We start from the raw sequence: 21694 nt of genomic DNA on the forward strand, positions 1-21694 counted from the left end.
TCTAGCTGATACAGATCAAAATAGATTCAAAGCAAGTATGTCGAGGACACAGGCTTTCTATGGAACAAATTCTGGGTAAGAAGCATACAATGCCAGGAGCTAAGTGCTGCTGTGGTCAGAGAACACACACAGAAATGAAACGGACAAGGCAGTACACAGCAAACAAGGGGAAACAGGCACATCTTAGAAGGCTTACAGCCAACACATCAGAACGTTTTCCAGAAGGCAGAAAAGTTAAGTTTAGCAAATTTTGTCCATTTAAAACAAAGGCGTTTTTGAAGCCAGCTCTGCTACACTGATTCATACAGACGTACTATAAATGAGCAGCCTCTGCCATCCCACGTTCCACCTCAGTCCATGCAGTCTAATCCTAAATCCATTCTAATCAGCATTTTTTTCAATCCTCCCATCCAAAGCCTTCCCAGACTCCACATTAGCTACTCCTTCATCTTTATAAATTTTCTTATTTTAAAGGAGTTATTTTTTTTTAATGCTCACAAGAGCAAAAGTATAAAACACAGACATTATATATGTGAATGATGTTATCAATATATGTCTTTTGAATTGCAGCACTTTGGTTCCTTCATTTTCTGAAAAGCTACTTGTACTAAGTCCCCACTCGCCAAGCCACGGTTGGTGCCATAGACTGTGTGTCCCCGACCCCCACCCCGCACAAATTCATCTGTTGAATGTTGAAGTCTTAATGTGACAGAATTTGGAGGTGGAGTATTTGGGAGGTAATTAGGGGGAGACTGGGTCACGATGGTAGGGTCCTCAAGACAGTCCCTTATAAAAAGAGGAAGAGACATGAGATCTCTACACCAGGATGAGGGCTCTCATCAGATATGGAATTCATGACACTCTGACCTTGGGCTCCCACCCTCCAGAGCCATAAGACACACATGTCTACCATCTCAGTCACCCCGTCCGTCACTTTGTTAGAGCAGCCTCGATGACAGATACTTGCCTCCCTTTGCTGCAGTCCTTTAATAATTCCACCAGGTCGGTGTCGGTATCTGCACATAGTAGGAAAGGAAACTAAACCTCAGAAAAGATTTAACCTGCTCCAGAGTCACATGGGCTTCCCAGGTGGCGTTAGTGGTAAAGAACCCACCTGGCAATGCAGGAGACATAAGAGATCTCTGAGTTCAATCCCTGGGTCGGGAAGATCCCCTGGAGGAAGGCATGACAACCCACTCCAGTATTCTTGCCTGGAGAATCCCCTGGACAGAGGAACCTGGTGGGCTACCGTCCATGGGGTCTCAAAGAGTCGGACACGGTTGAAGTGACTTAGTACGCAGAGTCCTTCGCTAGGATGTAAAGTCACGTGGAGCAAGGCAAACAGAGGAGGAGGAAGGCTCACCTCTAGAAACACGGTAACTACGATCTGCTTGAAGCTGCTCCCAGTAACTGACATGCATGCATCTTATTTTTATAATATTCCTGGGAGTTAAATGGTATTCTCATTTTACTGAGAAAAACCTAAAATTTAGAAGCGAGAAGCATGCCCAGGACAGTCAAGCGAGCAGGTGGTGGATCAGCATTCTCATAGAACTCTTAAAACACCGCTCTGAACCTCACAACACAAGCCTGCCCCCAGTAAGAGTCATCATTACCACACCGTGCTCGGTAACAAGTCCCCGCACAGCTAGCGCTACCAACAATGACAATTTGCAGGTCTGCAGGTAGACTCCGGGGTTGTTGGACTTGACTTCTGGCTGCAGGTTTATACAGGTCAACTCTACCAGAGTGCATTCTGGGACCCAGGCTAAGTGGGCAGTGGCTACCCAGGGCAAGGCCTCTCCTGATGGATCACCAAACAACAGTATTTTTCAGCCTCTGCTTGGGACACATTCCTGAAGCTCAGTAAGACACAAGCTGAGCCCAAAGTTAAGAGAGGGAAAGCATCTCTGCGGGCCATGAGGCCATGAGATTGAGGCAAGGGAGTTAATGTATCCTTCTGTTCCAGAGGAGTGAAAAGTTAAGAGCTTAATTGAATCTATCACACTATCCTAATTCAACTTGTATTTACCATAAAGCCTTTAGGTTTGGATAGCTAAACAGTTAATGGAAAATGAACCTATGAGCATAAAAATTTATGTTTGGAATAAAGTTTTAATGGAAAAGTGTAAATAGCCAAATCAATGTTATTATTCCATCTTCACCTTTATGACAATGCTAAAATTGAGAGAAGAGGCAATTAGAAAATAAAAAGCTATCAATATCTCATAATGAAAAATATCACTATGATGAAAATCCTATAAGATGAAATATTTCTAGACCAAGCTGTTATCTCACTAACTCTGAGCAATAAGCTAAAACAAATCCATTAAAAAATAGCTAACATTTTCTACAATCATTTTGAGCTCATCAAAATACATTCTATTCTACCTCTAACTCCTCATCACTTTACTGGGAATTTGCCTGTCCTCAATATACTAAATTACCAGGCAGGAACTCAAAAAGTGCTGCCGTTAATTAAGTGAAGCCTGGATCTTCATTTGTCGCCAAAATGAAAAAAACCAAAAATTCAGTTTTTAATCCATGTGATTTAATTTGTTTGTGTATACACACACACACTGACAACAGTGTGTCAGAAAACTGATAAAATTGTACATTTGCCATGTGTCTTTCTTGGTTGAACCCTCATCTTCAATTACAGATATTTCATTCAAATGTAACAAAAATCTTGCTTGGATTTGATGTAATCTCACTCAGGTTTTAAATTCACTTGCTGTTTCAAGCAATATGGCACCCACCTCATCATCTTCATTTAAGAATGAATTGCTTTTTCCATTACAGCCTCCAGTTTGAGATATTTCATTTTGCCTTTTCAAAATTGTATTGGAATGAGACTGGTAGGCAAGTTGTCAAAGTTGAAAGCAATTTGCAAAAAAAAAAAAAAAAAAAAGCACACACATCTTCAAAATTGGATACATTATTTTCAAGCCCTGACACTAAACCATAAAACCACTTTGCTCTGTATGTAATTTTAAACAGTCCTGCAAAATAAGTGTTAAAATACACATTGTGGTAATTCTTGAAAACTAGTCTAACAGAAACCTACGACTCTAAGAGAAACTGGCTTCTCTCTTTATTCACAGCCTAGTTCAATTAATTATTTAAAGGGGATGAATTTAGAATCTATATCTAGACTTGACCTCTCCAGAAGTTTCAGCCCATACTTTCTGAGACTCTCTACCTAAAAGCTTCCACAGATGCTGCAAACTCAAGATGCACAGAACCAACTCACCACCTTCTCACCATCCACATCATTTGCTTCTAGTTGTGCCTGAAACCTGGGAGTCACCTCCAGCTCCTTGCATTTTTTTTTTTTTTTTTCTCAAGCAGGTCATCAAGTCCTGTTAACGGTACCTTCAGTTGCCTTGTCTTTACATCCACTGCCAACATCTCGGCCCAGCAGAAGCATTGCTCACCTCCCAATTTTAACTTCCTAGCTGTTCTTGGCTTCTTCCCAAGCATTCTTCATTAATGCTTACAGTTGGTAAAATATTTCTGTGACCTACTTGAAATCTTAGTGGCTTCCTACTGTTAGACTAAAGTCCATATCCTCCAAAATGGCATCATTTTGGGGACTCTGCTCATCACTTTCTACTTCTCACATGCACTATTTGCAGCACCTTGAAAAGGGTGCACCTTGTATGACCACCACACCTTTGCACACACTGCCGTTAACCCTGCTTGGAATGCCCTTCTTGCCCAGTTGGTGCCTGTTCACCTGACATCATCTGGCAGAAACAGCCCCATCTACACATAGCCTCCCCAGCTTCCTGCAGCAGTGGGTAACTCCAGCTACCTCCAGTGTCCACGCACTGCAACTGGCATCAGTTATGATACTTGCTGTTACAGAAATTGCTGTCTCTCCCACCATGCAATACACCCCTCACAGATCAGTACCATACTCCACTCATTTCTGAACTGGTAGAGCCTGGTGATAAAGGTGCAATTGTGTACATTTAAGACACAGCACTCAGTTCTCTGACACAAACCTGTTCAGTATATGCTGTTGCTGCTGTTATGATGCATACCGTTATACATTAATTTAAAGGAAAGCAGAGAATGGAATTTTTTCTTGACTGCTTGAAACAAAAGCATTTGCATTCACAATCTAAGTAAATAGCAAATATTTTGAGAACTCAAGCATGTACCTTAACGAAGAGTTTCTGTCTATGATAAGGCCTATGATAAATCACAAGTGTTTGCTGTCTCTACATTAGAACACTTAAAGGGGCAAAGCAACTGTCTTATCATGCCCTGGAGGTAGTTTCCTATTGCAAAACCATGGAGCATGTGCCAGCAATCTAAACAAAAAATGTAAAACTGCACCTGGATACTACCAGTGCCCTGCATCCTTTAGGGGTAATGACCCAGGGTTGCCTCCAGCCACACCACTGTAAGAGCTGTCCCGCAAGGTGGAATAGTTGATAGTTTGAGCTCTCACATGACTACCTTTGCCATTATTTGAGAAGTCAAGAGACAAATACAATGAGCGCACACCCATTTTATGCACCTCTCCATAAAAATAAAACCCAGCCTCACTGGAAGAAAGAAAGGCCGGCCCCGACATCTTAAAGGTTGTCAAACCTTACATTTGGGGATACAGAAGTGGTATGTGCCATGAATTAGGAGTTCCTTGAACACATGACCCCTTAGGAGTAGTGAATCTCAAGCCTGGCTGCACACCATCAAGAGACGCTCATTCAGCTAATGGGGATTGTGCCAAGGTCCTAGGGTTCAGAAAGTTCTCCAGGTGGTTCAAAAGTACAGCCTCACTGAACCGTGGTCCTAAGTTTTGGAGCAAAGGAACACACAGAACTGATTTACTTTTCTCAATTCCAAAAGGATGCACAAGATACAAAACAGACTTTAAGAGGTTTTCATTGATAGTACTGAGTGGAATAAAGTTTTTTCTTAGACAATAAAGCAAAAAAATTAAAGTGACCCCAAAAGCCACTTTTTAAACTGATTATAAAAGCAATACATGCTTACTATAGAAAAGCTGAAGGTTAAAAATTTTTATGGCATCACCATCAATATATAATGAGCTAACATTTTAGTATACTTTCTCACTACTATTTTAGGTGATGATAATGAAGAAAAAAATAGGTTCTTAATAAACATTAAATATGATAGACATGTTTTAGCCTTTCCATACTTCATTTTAATTCACTCTCAACAATTCCACAAATAAGTATATTTTATTGGTAAAGAATTAACTAGCCTGACTCATACAGTGAAGTGGCAAAGATGGTCTTAAATACTCCAAAATCCATACATGTGCTTTCCTTCCATCCCCTAGGGCTATTCTACACACACACGCACACACACACACACACACACGCACACACACACACACACACACATTTATAGAATTGTACATACACTATCTGCTTTGGCCCAGAGGATAATGTATGTCAATCCTCATCCCAATCCCCAAGAAGGGTAGTACCAAAGAATTGTGCTATCAGACAATTGCACTCGTCTCCCATGCTAATAAGATCATGCTTAAAATCTTGCATGCTAGGCTTCAGCATTGGAGAAGGCAATGGCACCCCACTCCAGTACTCTTGCCTGGAGAATCCCATGAACGGAGGAGCCTGGTAGGCTATAGTCCATGGGGTCGCAAAAAGTCAGACACGACTGAGCGACTTCACTTTCATTTTTCACTTCTATGCATTGGAGAAGGAAATGGCAACCCACTCCAGTGTTCTTGCCTAGAGAATCCCAGGGATGGGGGAGCCTGGTGGGCTGCCATCTATGGAGTTGCACAGAGTCGGACACAGACTGAAGCGACTTAGCAGCAGCAGCAGCAGGCTTCAGCAGTATGCAAACCAAGAACTTTCAGATGTTAAAGCTGGGTTTAGAAAAGGAAGAGGAACAAGATATCAAATTGCCAACATTTGCTGGATTATAGAGAAAGCAAGGGAATTTCAGAAAAACATCCATCTCTGTTTCATCAACTAAGCTCTTACAGCAATGGAAATACCAGACCATCTTACCAGTCTCCTGAGAAACCTCTATGTGGGTCAAGAAGCAACAGTTAAAACCCTGTATGGAACAACTGATTGGTTCAAGATCAAGAAAGGAGTACAACAGAGCTGTCTGCTGTCACCCTGTTTGTTTAACCTATATGTGGAGCACATACACCGGCTGGATGAGTTACAAACTGGGAATCAAGATAGGTGGGGAAAATAACAACCTCAGATATGCGGATGATACCATTCTAATGGTAGAAAGCAAAGAGGAACTAAAGAACCTCTTGATGAGGGTGAAGTAGGAGAGTGAAAGAGCCAGCTTAAGATTAAATATTAAAAAAACTAAGATCATGGCATCCAGCCTCATTGTTCTTGTACTCAGTCCCCATTACTTCATGGCAAATAGACGGGGAAAAGGCAGAAGTGGTGACAGGTCTCCTCCTCTTTGGCTCCAAAATCACTGCAGACAGTAACTGCAGCCATGTAATGAGAAGACAACTGCCTCTCGACAGGAAAGTGATGACAAACCAAGCCAGTGTGTTGAAAAGCAGAGACATTTACTCTGCCGACAAAGGTCCGTACAGTCAAGGCCATGGCTATGGTCGAGACCACAAGGCTTCCCAGTGGTCACGTACAGTTGTGAGAGCTGGACTGTAAAGAAGGCAGAATGTCTAAGAATTGATGCCTTCCAACTATGGTGGGGAGAAGACTTCTGAAAGTCCCTTAGAGAGCAAGGAGATCAACCCTAAAGGAAATCAGTCCTGAATATTCACTGGAAGGATTGATGCTGAAGCTCCAGTATTTCGGTCATCTGATGTGAACAGATGACTCACTGGAAAAGCCCCTGATGCTGGGAAACACGGAGGGCAGAAGGAGAAGTGGGTATCAGAGGATGAGATGGCTGGACGGCATCACCAATGCAGTGAACATGAACTTGGGCGAACTCCAGGAGATGGTGAAGGAAAGGGAAGACGGGCATGCTGCAGTCCATGGGGTCGCAAAGAGTTGGACACGACTGGGGGGGGCAACTGAACAATAACAACAACATATATTATGTATGTTATAGTACATAGTACAGTAACCTCTTCTTTTCCGTGACATTATTGTCAACCTTTTGCCCATATCATTAAATATTTGTCAAAAGCATGATTTTAATGGCAATGTTGCCTTCTAACCTGTGTGTTTCACAAAGTAGATGCCAATCTCCATGCTTTTGGTTGCTTTCAAGGCAAATGTAGGATTACCAAGACATTTAAAAAAATCTATCATTACACATAATTTATTTCAAATGTAAGCTTCAAGTAAATTCCAACACCATATTTGACTCTGGTACCAACAATAAAATGGTCTCTACTTGCATATTGATATTTGTCAGTTCGTGTAATTCTCAATTTTAATATTTTATCTAGCTTACTGATAATTTGGTCTTTTAGTCTTTTTTGTCTTCTTCTAAAACTATTCATTGTGTTTTACATGCAATGTTATTACACTTTACTTCGTGAAATCTTTTCCGGCAACTTAAGATTTTCGAAAGATATGATAAATAAAACCACGTAATTCATAAAAAGAAGGAACTAAGACCTAGACAGTGAAGAAGTGGTGGCTCATGAGTATCTACAAAACTATTACAACTGAGTATGAAACCCTGTCCTGATCAGCTAAGACAGAAATGAAGACCAAGCCAGTTATTATTGATTAAAAGAAGCTAACTGGTCTACCTAGAGAGGAAGAAACTTTCTAATTACTGAACTTGAAGACAGTTTATCACGTGAGCCTCATATAACAGACAACACATAACATAATCGGTGAGTCTTCAAGGGGAATTTTTTTTTTTTTAAGTACAAAGATGTTCTCTCACAACCATTTCTTTCAGCAACCCTCCATAAAAGTCAAGGACAAAACGTGAAGTTGTAATTCTGTAAAGGGATTTGGAGAGGAGCAGAGATAGACAGTCTACATGTGCTAGGATCTGCCAAAGGGCAGAGCTCAGGGGATCCAGGAGATGAATGGTAAGAGGTCTCTGGGGCTAGTTCTCCCCCATCACTTCTCAGCCAGGTCCTGCAGAGCAGAGCGATTCCAGATTGAGACAGCAGGAGGAAGTGCAGGCACACTGCATGACCGATTCGAAGGAAACCCACGTGTATCAGATACTAAAGTGCAAAGGGAAGGACCAACATTTTCCCAGGAGGGTTAAGAGCCTGATAGGAAAGACATCATTATTAAGCAGTGGGAAACGGTTGGGGGCCATGACTTTTTGCAAAAAAAAAAAAAAAAAAAAAGCAGCTCTGAATCTGTTCAAAAGCTTGAACTCAGTTCAGGCCCCAGGGATCTGTGGCTGTGAAACTTGGACATTGCCTTTGACTGGCAAGTGCTAAGAGCAAGGGGCAGTTGAACATGGGCTCACTGTAAGGATGCTGCATGAACTTCAGTTGTCAATTCAGATCATCTACCCTATACTGGGCTGTGCAGTTAGCTGCCTGGACCACAGCCAGGGGCTCCTGTGCCCCTCTGCTTTCTCCTGGGTTTTGCTAACAAGGAGCATCAGAAAGCACTCAGAAGGATGGAGGCAAATAAGGCTGAGACGTCTATCTCCCTGCAGAGTCACCATGGGCTGTGTCCCTTCATTCTCTCTCTCTCTCCAGGTTCTATAACTGCTCCCTCCCTCATTCGATCTACTGAAGCTAGTGGCTTCCTGTTGCTTCCAGTCCCTTAAACTTTCTCTATGCTCCACCCACACCTTTTATATTAGTAGCTAATATGTTCATATTATTAGCATCCCTTTTTATAAACTCTCCTCAAATTATCCAGTTCATGCTGCCCATCTTTTTATTGCCTAAGCCCCACCTGATACTCCCATAGTTAATTATTTAAAATTACACTATGCAAGGCTCTGTGCCAACCCAGAGGGCAGTGAACTAAGGTTAACTGAATAAGTACCACAAGTTAGATGCTGTGCTAAAGATTTACAACCACCTTCAATCTTTAAGCATGTATTATCTCCATTTTACAGATGAGGACATAGAAGGGTGAAGAAGCTGGTCCAAATTTACAGAGCAGCTCATGGTCACTGGACATTAGTCCTTGATGGGTTTGCAGTTTTGGTGTAAGACGCAGATAATTTTAAAATAATGCAATAGGATTAGGTGTGCAAATAAATAAAACAATGACAATGATAAGATTCAGAATGGAGCATGGTGATTATGGAAAATTTCAGGCAAGAATTATAATTCACTTTGGCCCCTAATGAGAAGGGAGAATTGGAGGACAGGATATGGCAGGCAAAGGAGATACGTCAAGTCTGGACAGTAGGTGATGGGACGGCATTTTGAAGGCAAAGAATTAAGAAAACAATTCTTAGGGTACAAAATAGAACTCTGAGTGGACATCAGATTTTGAGGGCACTCCATCCTTACTTCCCATGGATCAGGAAACCAAAACTACAGTATTCTATCTCTGTTTCAGAGGGAGAAATTCAACTGCTTCAGTAGATAAGAAACACCATTCAGATATGCCCCCAATTGGTCTCAATGATTTAGGGACCCATCACCACCAGAAGTTCATTTATAGTTTTGATTCTTTCTGTCCCAAAGTCATGACTGTGCCTTACTGGAACTTATGGATATCAAAAGTACTTTATCCCAAAGCATAATTATCATAGGTATTTCTATTACAATCCTCTAACTAGACTTCTTTCCTGTAGCCACCCAGAGTCTTCACTCCCACGTAAGGCCCCTCCATTCAAGTTCAGGTAGAGTGTAAGCACAACCACATTAACGGTGACAGAGAAGAAACAGACACCGTGACCTGAACCACCTACATTCTAGCAAGAGGGAATCTGATACCCAGTCAGAATGTGAGTCCACTTGCTTCTAAAGTTGAATTCCGGACAAAGGCCAGGGGAAAATCAGAATTGCGGCCAAGGTAAGAATGTTAGGTTTTTGTTGTTTCAAATAAGGCTGGGGCGTGGGGTAAGGTATAGGGAAAAGAAAAGCAACCGAAACACAAACCTAAACACAAATCTAGATGTCTATAAACATTTAGTTGGTAACCACACCATACTTGAAAAAAAAATTTAATATTTCAGCTACATGTGACAGTGGGCGGAAGTGGTCAGATTTCATTGGTGATGGGGTAAATCAACAGAAGAGGTTACCAAGCAAAGCAAAGCACAAGAGAATGGCAGGAATGGGCTCTCAGGGGGCCTTTCTGGGATACTCCTCCCCCCCTTCGTGCCTCCTCCCTGCTTTAATGATGCCCGTTCATTTTTCTCCAGCCTTGGGATCTATCACATTAGGGATAGGGACACTTTCATTAAAACAAATAAAAGGGAAACACATAACAGAAATCACTGAAACAATTAATTTCCCTAACAGTTAAAAAATATGACCCGTGTTTGAGGGATATTAGGACTGAAAGGAGCCAGTTATCCTTTGACGAATTAGACCTGTCTAGAAATTCAAATTGCCCCAAGTCCAAGGTCTGCCCAAGCCCATCCATCCGTCAGAATTTCCCATGTTTGGAGACGCAATCTGAAAAGTTTCCCAGATTCTAACCAGGGAAGCCACTGGGGCCTCTTTCTCTCATTCTCATTTCTAAGGCAGTGATTGAAGTGCTGTCAGGAGTACTGGACATACTAACACAGTCCACAGAAAAGATGGAAACGTGAAGTCACTAAAGATGAACAGCTAAGTTTGGTTGCCATTTTATGAAGTAGTCATGCCTTGAGAAATTCTATGTTCTGACGAAAAATAATTTTTCAGAATCGAAATTTTTAAAACACCTTAGTTTTTATGAGCTAGAGGCCTATGTTTTAAGAGCTAGAGGTACTGAAATTCTAAAAACAGGTTCTGAACACATACTATATTATTCTACACTACACACATTCTGCATTATTGCAAAATTAAATGTTAGAAAATTAGAATATTCGTATACTCCAGATTTCTGACACTAGACTTTAAGTTATTTAAAGAACGAATCTGTTCCAATTCTAAGCATCTAACACTAAGCATCTATTCACCTCTTATCATTAGATAATATATCCTGTCATATGATCCCTATAAATAGTGATAACTGTCCTTACAGGTAATTCTTCTAACTTAAAAATAAATTCAAACAACAAATTATGGAATAAAAATATAATTATTTTATCTCACTAGTAATGATGTGGAATATTATAAAGAATGGATGTCATCTTTGCTTTCAACAATATGATACTTATTCAGGACCTACTGTATGATAGCGTATTTATTACATAGCCTCTGACTTAGATTCAGTTATGCTTCTCCCCTGTCTAGTACACTCAAAATTCGTGTTATAGCATGCCTTTTACAGAAGAATAAGCAGACACCAAGAGGGTTTGTGACTTGCTCAAGATCACCTAGCAACACAGTCAGAATCAAGCGTACTGAAGACAGGTTTCAGACTAGCTTCACTACAGGTGCACCTCATTTGTGTGTTGAAGTGTTTCATATAGTATGTATTTGAAAATTAACTTAATTCCTAAATTCACTAGGTGGCGTTGCTCATAAGAACTCTACAGTGACATCTTTTGTAATACAAATGTATACTTACATCTGGTATTTTGTAAGAAGTTTCCTCATATTGGAATTTCTTAAAACAGCTACCCTATATGTGCCATGTCTTTCAAAATAAATACTGGACATAATGGGAGTAAAAGATTAACAGGCTTTGTTTTAAGCCAAAGTAAAGTTGTAACTACGAGATGGCAGAACTTTCAAGCACTTGTATATTACTATTTCTCACAAGGTGGAGAGTTTTATTTCATTTATAATAGAAAGCAGGCATTCTTTATCTATTATATAGTAGAGTATGGCAGGAATAGTAAAAGGATGTTAAGTACCATGAAGATCTAACAGTCTAAGTACTATATTAACCAGCAATGTTTCCTTTGTTTTGTTGCAAATCTTAGGTAGAAAATAGCTTGGTTATTTTAAAGAGCCACAAAAATGTCTAGAATGAAAAGTTCCACAAAATCTATACCCTCAAAAGCACCATATATCTCAATCATATCCTCTGAAATTGTGATAATTTATATTACAGAAATTAATCACAAAAAGGAGTTTCCTATCAAAAACACACTTTGAATGATTTAAAATGAATTAAAGGAGAGAGAAAACTCTCAGGAGAATTGCCATCAACATACTAATAATATGACCATTAGGAGTTTGATAGAGTTTATCACCTTTTTAACAAAGAGCCTTTCCATATTTAACTAACAACTCCAAAAAGGACATGGACCCACACAGACAGCTGTGCATTACCAGAACTTTATAGATGTGATGAAAACAAAGAAAAGGAAATCCACAGCGGTGACTAACCACACTGTACATTCAAAACAATGACCACACTGAAAATCATTAGAGGCAGTCTGTTTACTTAGGTCTGGAACAATAGATGACATTTAACTCCAACTTTTTTAATCCTTCTTTTGTTTACCTACAAATAATCCTTTAGTTTATCTATAATATTATTATAATTAGAATAATATGAATAATATTAGTATTAGCAATTGACAGACAGCTACACTAGCCATGAGTCAAGACCATTAAGGAATACTGAAAGGCATTTCTACATGTAAGGTATCGTGAGTTTTCCCAAGCACTTTTTGTTTTAGTTTCCAAAATAATGAATGAGAGTTTATCAATGGCTAATGATTAGAGTCTTTCACAGAGAAAACTGCCCCTTATAAACAGGAAAAAAAGAATTAACAAGGAGTTAACAAACTAATTTTGAACATACTCATATGTTGGCTTCCTGAAACTTACAAACTGCCAAGCAGATGTTTTCTCCAAGTTTTCTGATCTGCCAAGTTTTAACTTGGAATACATTTGTATACTAAAGTCAAAGTAATTTAATTTGAGAAACTTGGGCACAAAGAATCAAGGCGGTATGATACATATCTTTCCTCATCTCAACATAAACAAATTACAGGGAACTCTGATTGAACTGCTAGTAGAAACTTTCATCTCACTGACAGGAGAAACCTCTCAACAGCTGCACACATCTGCAAGGCAACCAGACAGATGCTGCCGCCGCAAGGGCTAAGTCTGACACAAAACTGAGTCCTGTGTTCCCAGAACTGAACAGAGTTGCTACCCTCAACAGACTTCCCAGACTCTTGACAGAAAGCCCAACCGGCTCATCAGCTGTCACTGCCAGCCACAATTTAACTATTCTTGAACAACCAGCAGGAAAAAAACAAAACACAACAAACAAGCCACAAAGTCTCAAACTAAAAGTCCGATCTATTGTCTGTGACAATAGAGCCTTTCTCGCTGAACCCTGTGATGTGTCGCTGAGTTCTGTAAAGAGAGACTTAGCGTATCACGTTGCCAAGTGGATACTGAGAACTGTGCACGTATTTGCGCCCAGAAGAAGAATGAAAAGGGAACTTTGAAATCCTCCACTGCTGGCCACAGGCAAGGCTACATTTCAAGAACGGAAGGATCTCCTACCTGGAGCCCTCTTCGTCTTAGAATGCTGGACTCATCCATCTCCCCCTCCGCTTTCTCTGAGCCTCTCACAACAGTCTAGCCATGCTGTACTACCGCTACTTCGGCACGCTAATTCAGAGCCCGGCAGCTGCTAAACACTTACATCACGCTCTAGCTGATTGGAGCCCTGAGTCAGCTGGTCCCGCTTAGTTATTCACTCCAGCAACTTCGGGGATCACGGATGCTTGCAGTTCGGTGGGAAAGCGCAGCAAGTGGGCTTAAACACCTAATGCATCCACCCAGGGAGAGGAGGCTCTTGCTAATAGATAAGAAATCATGGGAGCTCTGCTTTCACTACTCTTTCAGAACACTGGCCCTGGCATTCCAGGCGACCAGAAAATAGCTGTCGGCAGTGGTCGCGGGTCAAGTCCCTTCGGAAGCAACTATAAGGTCAAAGTAGCTAAGTCAATCAGCGGTGACAGACACCTCTGCAAACAGCAGCTGCTGATTGGGACGGTGAGAAACTAGGGCACAGCTGGCCAGCCAAGCAGCACCACCTTCCTGCCGCTCATCTTTTCTGATGGCATCAAAGGAGGGAAAAAAAAAACGTAATAGAACACACAGGCAGCCGGAAAACCTGAAAACAGCGGGCTCAGGGCGGCGGCTCTCCGCTTACAGGGGGAGGAACCCTTACCCCTCCCAGCGCCAAAGCCAATTTATTTACATAAATACCTCACCGCCCATTCCTAGCCCAAAGATACAGTTCAGGTTTTAATCTTCCTCATGATAACAACTTTCTCTGTTAATACCAGACCCAAATGTAAAAAGGGAGAAGAAATTCTAAGACCCATCATTAGTGGGAATATTAACCTATTTCTAGCCCATAAACAACTAAAAAGAAAAAGATACCCATCACGTGCAATTTCACGGTCTGTTTCAGCTTGTTTACTCCGCTCATCCTCATCTTATTTCAATTCAAAGCAACAGAAGAGATGCATATTAAGCTTTCATTACTGACCTAGCACAGAAGTAACAATATCCGATACTACCAATTTATAATAAATTATTCCCCCTTGATTTCTTTTCCAAGATTTAAATTGGGAGCACAGTATGGTCCTGAGAAGCAAATACCAGGGATATCTATAGTTTGTCTCAGAACTACCTCCTTCTTCATTTTATCCATTAGTCTTTTTTATCTTGAAAGAAAGATAGTCAAGAAGGCAGGCATAATGCATAATTTATTTTTTTTTAAAACATCAGTAATTTCTGGGTTTTACCTAATGCAGGTATCTAGCAATTTCTACGCATGGGGGTGGGGAAGAAATGACAAGTGGTTCCTACCCAGACCCCTGCTATTACACTAGCTTTCTGTCTCTTGCTGACTGTCAACACACTCTTAGGGTTGCTATCAATTGATTAGATTATGTCATTAAAAATAGCTCAGGGATTTATGAATCTAACCACTGAGGAAAATGGATTGCATTTTATGTTCCCAAACCATCTTTGCAGACATCTCTAGACATACAAACAGAAACTCTGTCAAGAAACGCTGCCCCCCACCCACCCACCCCTCACAGAAGCATCCACGAAGAAGGGTGTCAGGGTGTTTTACCACTGAGGCATGTTCATTGGATACTACTTAAAGGAAGCAAACCCCAGAGACTTTTTAGCTCTCGCTCTTGGGTGGAGGAGTAAGGCCATCTCTAAAAGCAAAGAAAAGGCACCAGCCTGGTCATTGCTCAAACCAAAATGTACCTCCAACCTTCTAGCACAATTTTTTATAGATTTTTAAAAATACTATGCATTTTTGTTTAAATTGAAGGAAAAAAAGGGGGGGAGCAGAGAAGAAATGAAAAGAAAAAGTCTAGGGTCTGGAACGGAGGAATCTGTGAGCTGTCTGTGGGAGAATCTGCAAAGGGGTTGGAAATAGATTCCCATCCTTGACAGGCCCACCTGTACTTTAATCTTTTCCTGCAAAAGGAAGACATTTCTGTTCAATGAAAACAAAAGGAATGACAGTTGTTGCCCTTTCTCCCTCAATTCACCCTCCTGAGAGAAGAGCTTAAGCAGCTCCCTGAATTTGAAGTGCTGGCTTTCACAAAGTACCTTGGCAGCAGGTCAGAATATATTTACCAACTTAGATGTCATTGTTATCTGCCCACAGAGGCATAAGAAAGTCCTAACTGAATTTAGAAGAAGAAAAAAAAAAATCATGACCCAAGAAGCTGAACTTGGAAAAGCAAAGGCCGAGCATGGTGTCCTTATATGTGCTTGTGATCTGAGAGCTGTGATCTTCATTGCGCTGGTCCTTCTAGAGAATGTGGGGTCTGATAGAGGACATCAAGTTCCCACTAAAGAAAAGGAAGGGAAAAGACTTTTCCCCTTCAAGCAGAGATCATAGGATGTCGAGAGGAAAAAAAAAATGTAGAGCCCAGAAGTATCTTTTCTGTGACCAATCGAGTAAGATGGTTGGAAGTGTTATCAGAAGACATTTCGAGGACACACTGACAAAAAGCCAGGTGATGTGTGTCTCAGATAAGTGGGCTCTGGGCATCGTAGGCACTCGGCAGCTAGACCCGTTTGGTGGCTGGGGTTGATAAAATGGGATCTTGGCTAAAGGTGAAAAGTATGTTTCTTAACAAAGGAATATTCTGAGATAAAAATCTAGGATAGTATTCAACCATTAACTAAGTCTACGATGAAGATTATAACCATTGCACCATCAAATCTAGTATGAAAAAATATCGATTACCTGTCAAAATGTATCACTTTGAGAAGTGATACACGTACATTTTAAAGAAATAAAACCAGCCAGAGGCAAAAACATTTAGGACAAAAATGAAAGGCTGCTGAAAAATAACATCAAGCAATAATGGCTTAGCAGAGGGGATAGTAAAAGGAAAATTGCTACATTTACCCTTTGCTATATATTTTCTCATCAAGATAGGCCATGTGTTAAAATGCAATAAAAACTTCAAATGATGACACTATTCACAGGTAATAATTAGGAGCGAGCCTAATTTCCATTAATAAACTCATTTTTCCTGCAATTTTATACCTTCATGGAATCTGTTCGTATTATTATGAGTCAGTTCACAAAGTACCAAACTCAACGTGTAGAGCTTTTACATGTGTATTCAAATAAAATTTGGTAGACTCAGTCATTAATTATAATCTGAAGCCAGAGGCTTTGTGGTACTTAAATTATTTGTACGTGTACACCTCGTGTGCACACTATCATAGGCATAATTTACTTCACAGAATACTCAAAATCCGTGGATACTGTAATAAGGACCAAACCTAAATTTTATTCATTGTTACAATCAATGGCTCACAGAAACAAAAACAAGCCCAAATCCCAGGGGAGAAAAATCAGGGGGAGGGGTGGGAAGAGTTTGGTTGTACGAATTTTCACAGAGAGTGGGATTTTGTGATCACTGACATCCACAGCAGTGTCACCTGGTGCTAGGACACACGCGAGGCATGTGATTTACACAGTCACGCATTTCTCACGAATTTAAAACCAAGCTACACCTCTCTCCTCCTGATCCACACTGGTTTCTCTAAAGTAAAAGTGGCTTCTGATTTTACCCACTCTTCAGCAACTGACTTTTACCAGGAAACCTTGGTGAGGAACACTGTGAGCAATTCTTTAAAAACCAAAGCTGGGGGATGTTTCCAAACCTAACTTGACCTGCTCTACTCCACCAGCTAAATCCACTCTCTGCCAGCAGCTCTTGGCCTCTGGCTCCTGGACCACCTACCCAGAAGCCAAGGAGGTGGTGAGTGAGGGGAGTAGAGATCACTGCCCGGTAGAGTAGGAGGCTTCTCCCTCCAGACCAGCCTGCGGGAGGAGAGTCCGCATTCCTCATCTCACCAGAGTTCTTGGTGTGCTCAGAATGTGATTTCTAGTACCATCGCCGCTATCTGCAGTGGGATTTGCCCTTAATGTTTGCTTTTGTGTGTGTTTGTAGCCATTACTACTTCTTAGCAAGGTAGACAAACACCCACAAAATGCATAAGCCACAACATCTTGTTACTTTGAGACAACCGACCAGGGGTTTGTAGCCTCTGTTCACTCATGAGGAAATCCAATATAGCCAGTGGATAAATTCATTCATTCATTCATTGATTATTTTTTCTACTCGTAGATAAAAGCCAGTGGCTAAAATGCATATGTCATATTTTAAAAAGGTAACATAAAGGTCATAAAAAGTTGCAAATAAGAAACAGGTCATTCATGACAGTGCATATAAAATATCTATTATGTGATTATTATTATTCCTCCGGCAGCTTAAGGGGTAAAGAGAACCGGGAACACCAGTAATGAATGCAGCCGCGAGATTTACTCAAAATATACGTTTCAGTGTTGACATTTATAATCCTTCTTAATTTTAGCACTTTATTTTCCTCCATGTTTTATTTCTAATAACAGCCAACAAATACTGATCACACAGTAGGTGACAATCACTGCTCAAAGTACTTTATACAAGTCATGTCATCTAATTCTTTCAACAGCCCTATGAATTAGATATATTATCATCCCCATTATACAGATAAGGGAACTGATCAGAGAGGTTAAGTAACTTTCCAAAGATTACACAGCCAAGGAAGGGCAGAACTGGGGTACCAACCCTGACAGGCTGACTCTGGAGTTTGGGTTCCTAACAACCCTACTGCCTCTTAATGTTTAAACACAGAAGAAAAAGAAAATGTTTTCAAGATGAAAAGAATGCATGACAGGTGTCAAATTTTTTAGCTTCAAAGTGAAAATTACCACATTCTAAGCTATCCCTGGTCAGAACATACCAGAAAGAGCTTGCAGAATCCCAGATTCATGGCCAGAGGTCTCTAAAAATCAAAAGGAGGAGGGTGTGAAAAGCCAACTCATTAGAAAAGACCCTGAAGCTGGTAAAGACTAAAGGCAAAAGGAGAATGGGATGACAGAGGAGGAGATGGTTGGATGGCATCACTGACTCAATGGACATGAGTTTGGGTGGACTCCAGGAGTTGGTGATGGACTGGGAGGCCTGGCGTGCTGCAGTCCATGGGGTCGCAAAGAGCCGGACACGACTGAGCAACTGAACAACAACAACTCGGCTACCTTAGGGCTGAAGAGAGATCGATGCCCCTCGGCAAGAGTTGGATGGAGGGAGAAAGCAGCCAGGGAATAGTTCTGGGGTGTGGCCTCTGTTCCTTCTCAAATGCACCTGGGCCTTCAAATGTTCCACTCTCACAACTCTTCACCCTTCTGGCTCCCAAAGTATCAGTTCAGTTCAGTTCAGTCGCTCAGTCATGTCTGACTCTTTGCAATCCTATGAATCGCAGTGCGCCAGGCCTCCCTGTCCATCACCAACTCCTGGAGTTCACTCAAACTCACGTCCATCGAGTCGAGGATGCCATCCAGCCATCTCACCCTCTGTCGTCCCCTTCTCCTCCTGCCCCCAATCCCTCCCAGCATCAGAGTCTTTTCCAAGGAGGCAACTCTTCGCATGAGGTGGCCAAAGTACTGTAGTTTCAGCTTTAGCATCATTCCTTCCAAAGAACACTCAGGACTGATCTCCTTTAGAATGGACTGGTTGGATCTCCTTGTGGTCCAAGGGACTCTCAAGAGTCTTCTCCAACACTACAGTTCAAAAGCATCAATTCTTCAGCACTCAGCTTTCTTCACAGTCCAACTCTCACATCCATACATGACCACAGGAAAAACCATAGCATTGACTAGATGGACCTTTGTTGGCAAAGTAATCTCAGTTCTAAATATAACATATATTTGTTTACAAATAGTCAGTTCTACAGAACCAAGGCTCCCTTTGCAGTTTTGGGTGCCAGCATGCTACACATTCCCGTGAACTTGAGGGCTTTTCAAAGCTCTTCAGTCTGCAGACCGACACACTTCAGTTTTCTGGAATCTGCCATCAAAGGCACTTGGTAAATCACTCTTTCCCTGCAGGTGAAGTGACTCAGGGCAAGGCTGTCCTGAGCCGTGATGAGAAGCTGAAAGGGAGGGGAAATTCCAACCCGGACTTTTCCTTCCGTTTTCCGGGAGTCATGACTTCCCAGCATCCTCGGAAGAAAGTGTCCTACCCTGAGAGCCGGCGCCCCAGGCAGGCTCCACCAAGACCGCCAGGAAGCCAGGGAAAGTCCCTCAGCTTCTTGAGCTTCAGTTTGTGAAATCAAGATGTTACTACAGGCTTAAAAGTGGGAACTGCAAAGAGGAGGCGGCCACCTGCTGGGAAACTGGGAAACTGCTGGGAAACTGGGTCCCAGGGCCCCTCACACTGGGCGCCTGGTCCCTCCTCTACTGACTCCACAACCATGACTCAAAACTCCCCTTCCTCCTCCAGGCTATGAGCATCTCATCAAGCATCTGCTTTACATGCTACTCAGCTACCTGCCTGGTCTCAGGCTCCTTCGACTGGCCAAGTATGTGCAAGAGGTTGAGGGCAGAACTCAGCTTCCCAGCAGTGCCTGCTCATCGGGACTCTCCCAAGCGAGAAAGCAGTGCTCCGACGCCAGGGATGTGCTGAAGCGTGGGGGCTGAAAAGTACGCGGTGGACTTCATGTTAACTGTTAAATGCTTGGCTACAGTGGCCACTCATCTTCACCCATGTCCAATAACCAGAATATTACAGCATTAGTCTAATCTTCAGAAACATTAAAGTAACATACAAGTGATACAGATCACCAGTGTCATCAATGCCCAAAAGGTACTCAGAAATGGGTTCCCTTCTACAAAGTCCCAGGAGCTATTATGCCCAGGAATAAATACTGAAACTACAAATTACCTTGCCTCGTATTTTAAAATGGTCATGTAAAACTGGAAAATAAAGTTCTAATCTCAAAAGTTGAAAAAATGAGGTTCATACTTTATGTCTTTTTCTCCCCAAAGGAAAAAAAAAAATGTAAACCTGTCAAGGAGACTAAAACAAAAGGGCTTGATGCCTTCTAGGGAGAGGAGGAATTTTCTCACTTTCAAAAGAAAAGAGAGGATCCACATCTTCCCACCGATAATACACAAAAGTCTGAATTTATCCACAGAGTGGTATTTTCTAAAACACATGTTTCATTTAGCGAAAACTGCAGGTAGGGTCAGTAGCAATCATATGCCTCTGAAATGCGGCATCCCACGCTTCCTGCATATAGCTCCATCTTCCATCCTGCCTGTAACCCTGAAGACTGTTACAATGTATGCAATCAGTGACTTCTACAATGTAACATGCATGAAGAAAGCTATATCGTCTGGACGTCCGCATCACCTTTTAAAATCTAATTATTTCTGGCATATTAGCCATCAAATCACCACTGACAATATGACAGGAATCATGGTATTGAAAAAATTACATCCTAGGAGGGAATAATAAAATATAAATCACATACGTAATTTTCTTTTGAACATTTTAACAATGACACCCTCATATACATATGAAATATAGCAGACTATCCTCATAAATGCCCCAACATCAATCACAGCAGGAAAATATTCTCTACTTTGTGAACACATGGATCCAACAAAATATAGCATTTCTAATAAAACTGGGTAATACAACTTCATTTTTTTCATCGAGGGGCATTTATGAAGATCTGACAATGGGAAATGGCTCCAATTTTTGTTTCCAATTATGTCCCTTCATCTCTACATGACACCCAGCTAACACTGGGACCATAAACTAATATTTAGCAAACTCCTATATGTCACATTAATATATAGATGGAGACAGGAGTAGACGAGTGGGGTGATGCTGGCTGTATTGCCACCACAGGCTACCCACCCACTGTATGAGCTCCAGACATGGGTATGTCAATGTGTTTATATGCATAATATTCCTGGCATCAACTAAGTATTTTATGAGATTCTGAAACAAAGATTTCTAAAATTATTCCTAAAGTGATGAGATCTACCTAGAGATAAAAGATGAAGATTATTTTCAAGTTTGGAACTCTATTCTGAGTTTAATGGAATCAGAGATTACATATACTGAAATCAGAGATTATAAATGCACTTTTAGGCCACACATGCATTGAACTTTTCTTTTTTAGTCCTAAGTTGACAAGAAGCTAAGTTCTAGGTTAAATGTACTGTTACCTATCTAAACTACTCCAAAAGAGTAACTACAAGGGAAGAAAAGTTATGGAAAATCTGCCAAGAAGAAAAACCAAGCCTAGTCATCTCGGAGTTTAAAAGCTGATTGACCAAAGACAGCATGCTAAACAAAACTAGGGTGGGAGTTCACGCATGAAGTA

At 41.2% G+C, this 21694-nt stretch overlaps 1 protein-coding gene across 9 annotated transcripts in view; it reads right to left on the bottom strand.

The window, feature by feature from the left end:
* MAST4 (microtubule associated serine/threonine kinase family member 4) overlaps nucleotides 1-21694 on the bottom strand; it is a 618855-nt gene that overhangs the window by 353878 nt on the left and 243283 nt on the right. For 3 of the 9 annotated variants that reach the window (XM_042233733.2, XM_060400348.1, XM_042233732.2), the window contains exon 1: nucleotides 13472-13581. The exons of the other annotated variants lie outside the window; for them this stretch is intronic. In XM_042233733.2, the coding sequence (XP_042089667.1) occupies nucleotides 13472-13510 (39 nt within the window). In that variant the 5' untranslated portion in view covers nucleotides 13511-13581. Of the gene's footprint in view, nucleotides 1-13471; nucleotides 13582-21694 lie in introns of those variants that run through there. 9 annotated transcript variants of the gene reach the window in all.

Source organism: Ovis aries, chromosome 16 (genome assembly GCF_016772045.2).
Source record: "Ovis aries strain OAR_USU_Benz2616 breed Rambouillet chromosome 16, ARS-UI_Ramb_v3.0, whole genome shotgun sequence".
Classification (NCBI taxonomy): Eukaryota; Metazoa; Chordata; class Mammalia; order Artiodactyla; family Bovidae; genus Ovis; species Ovis aries.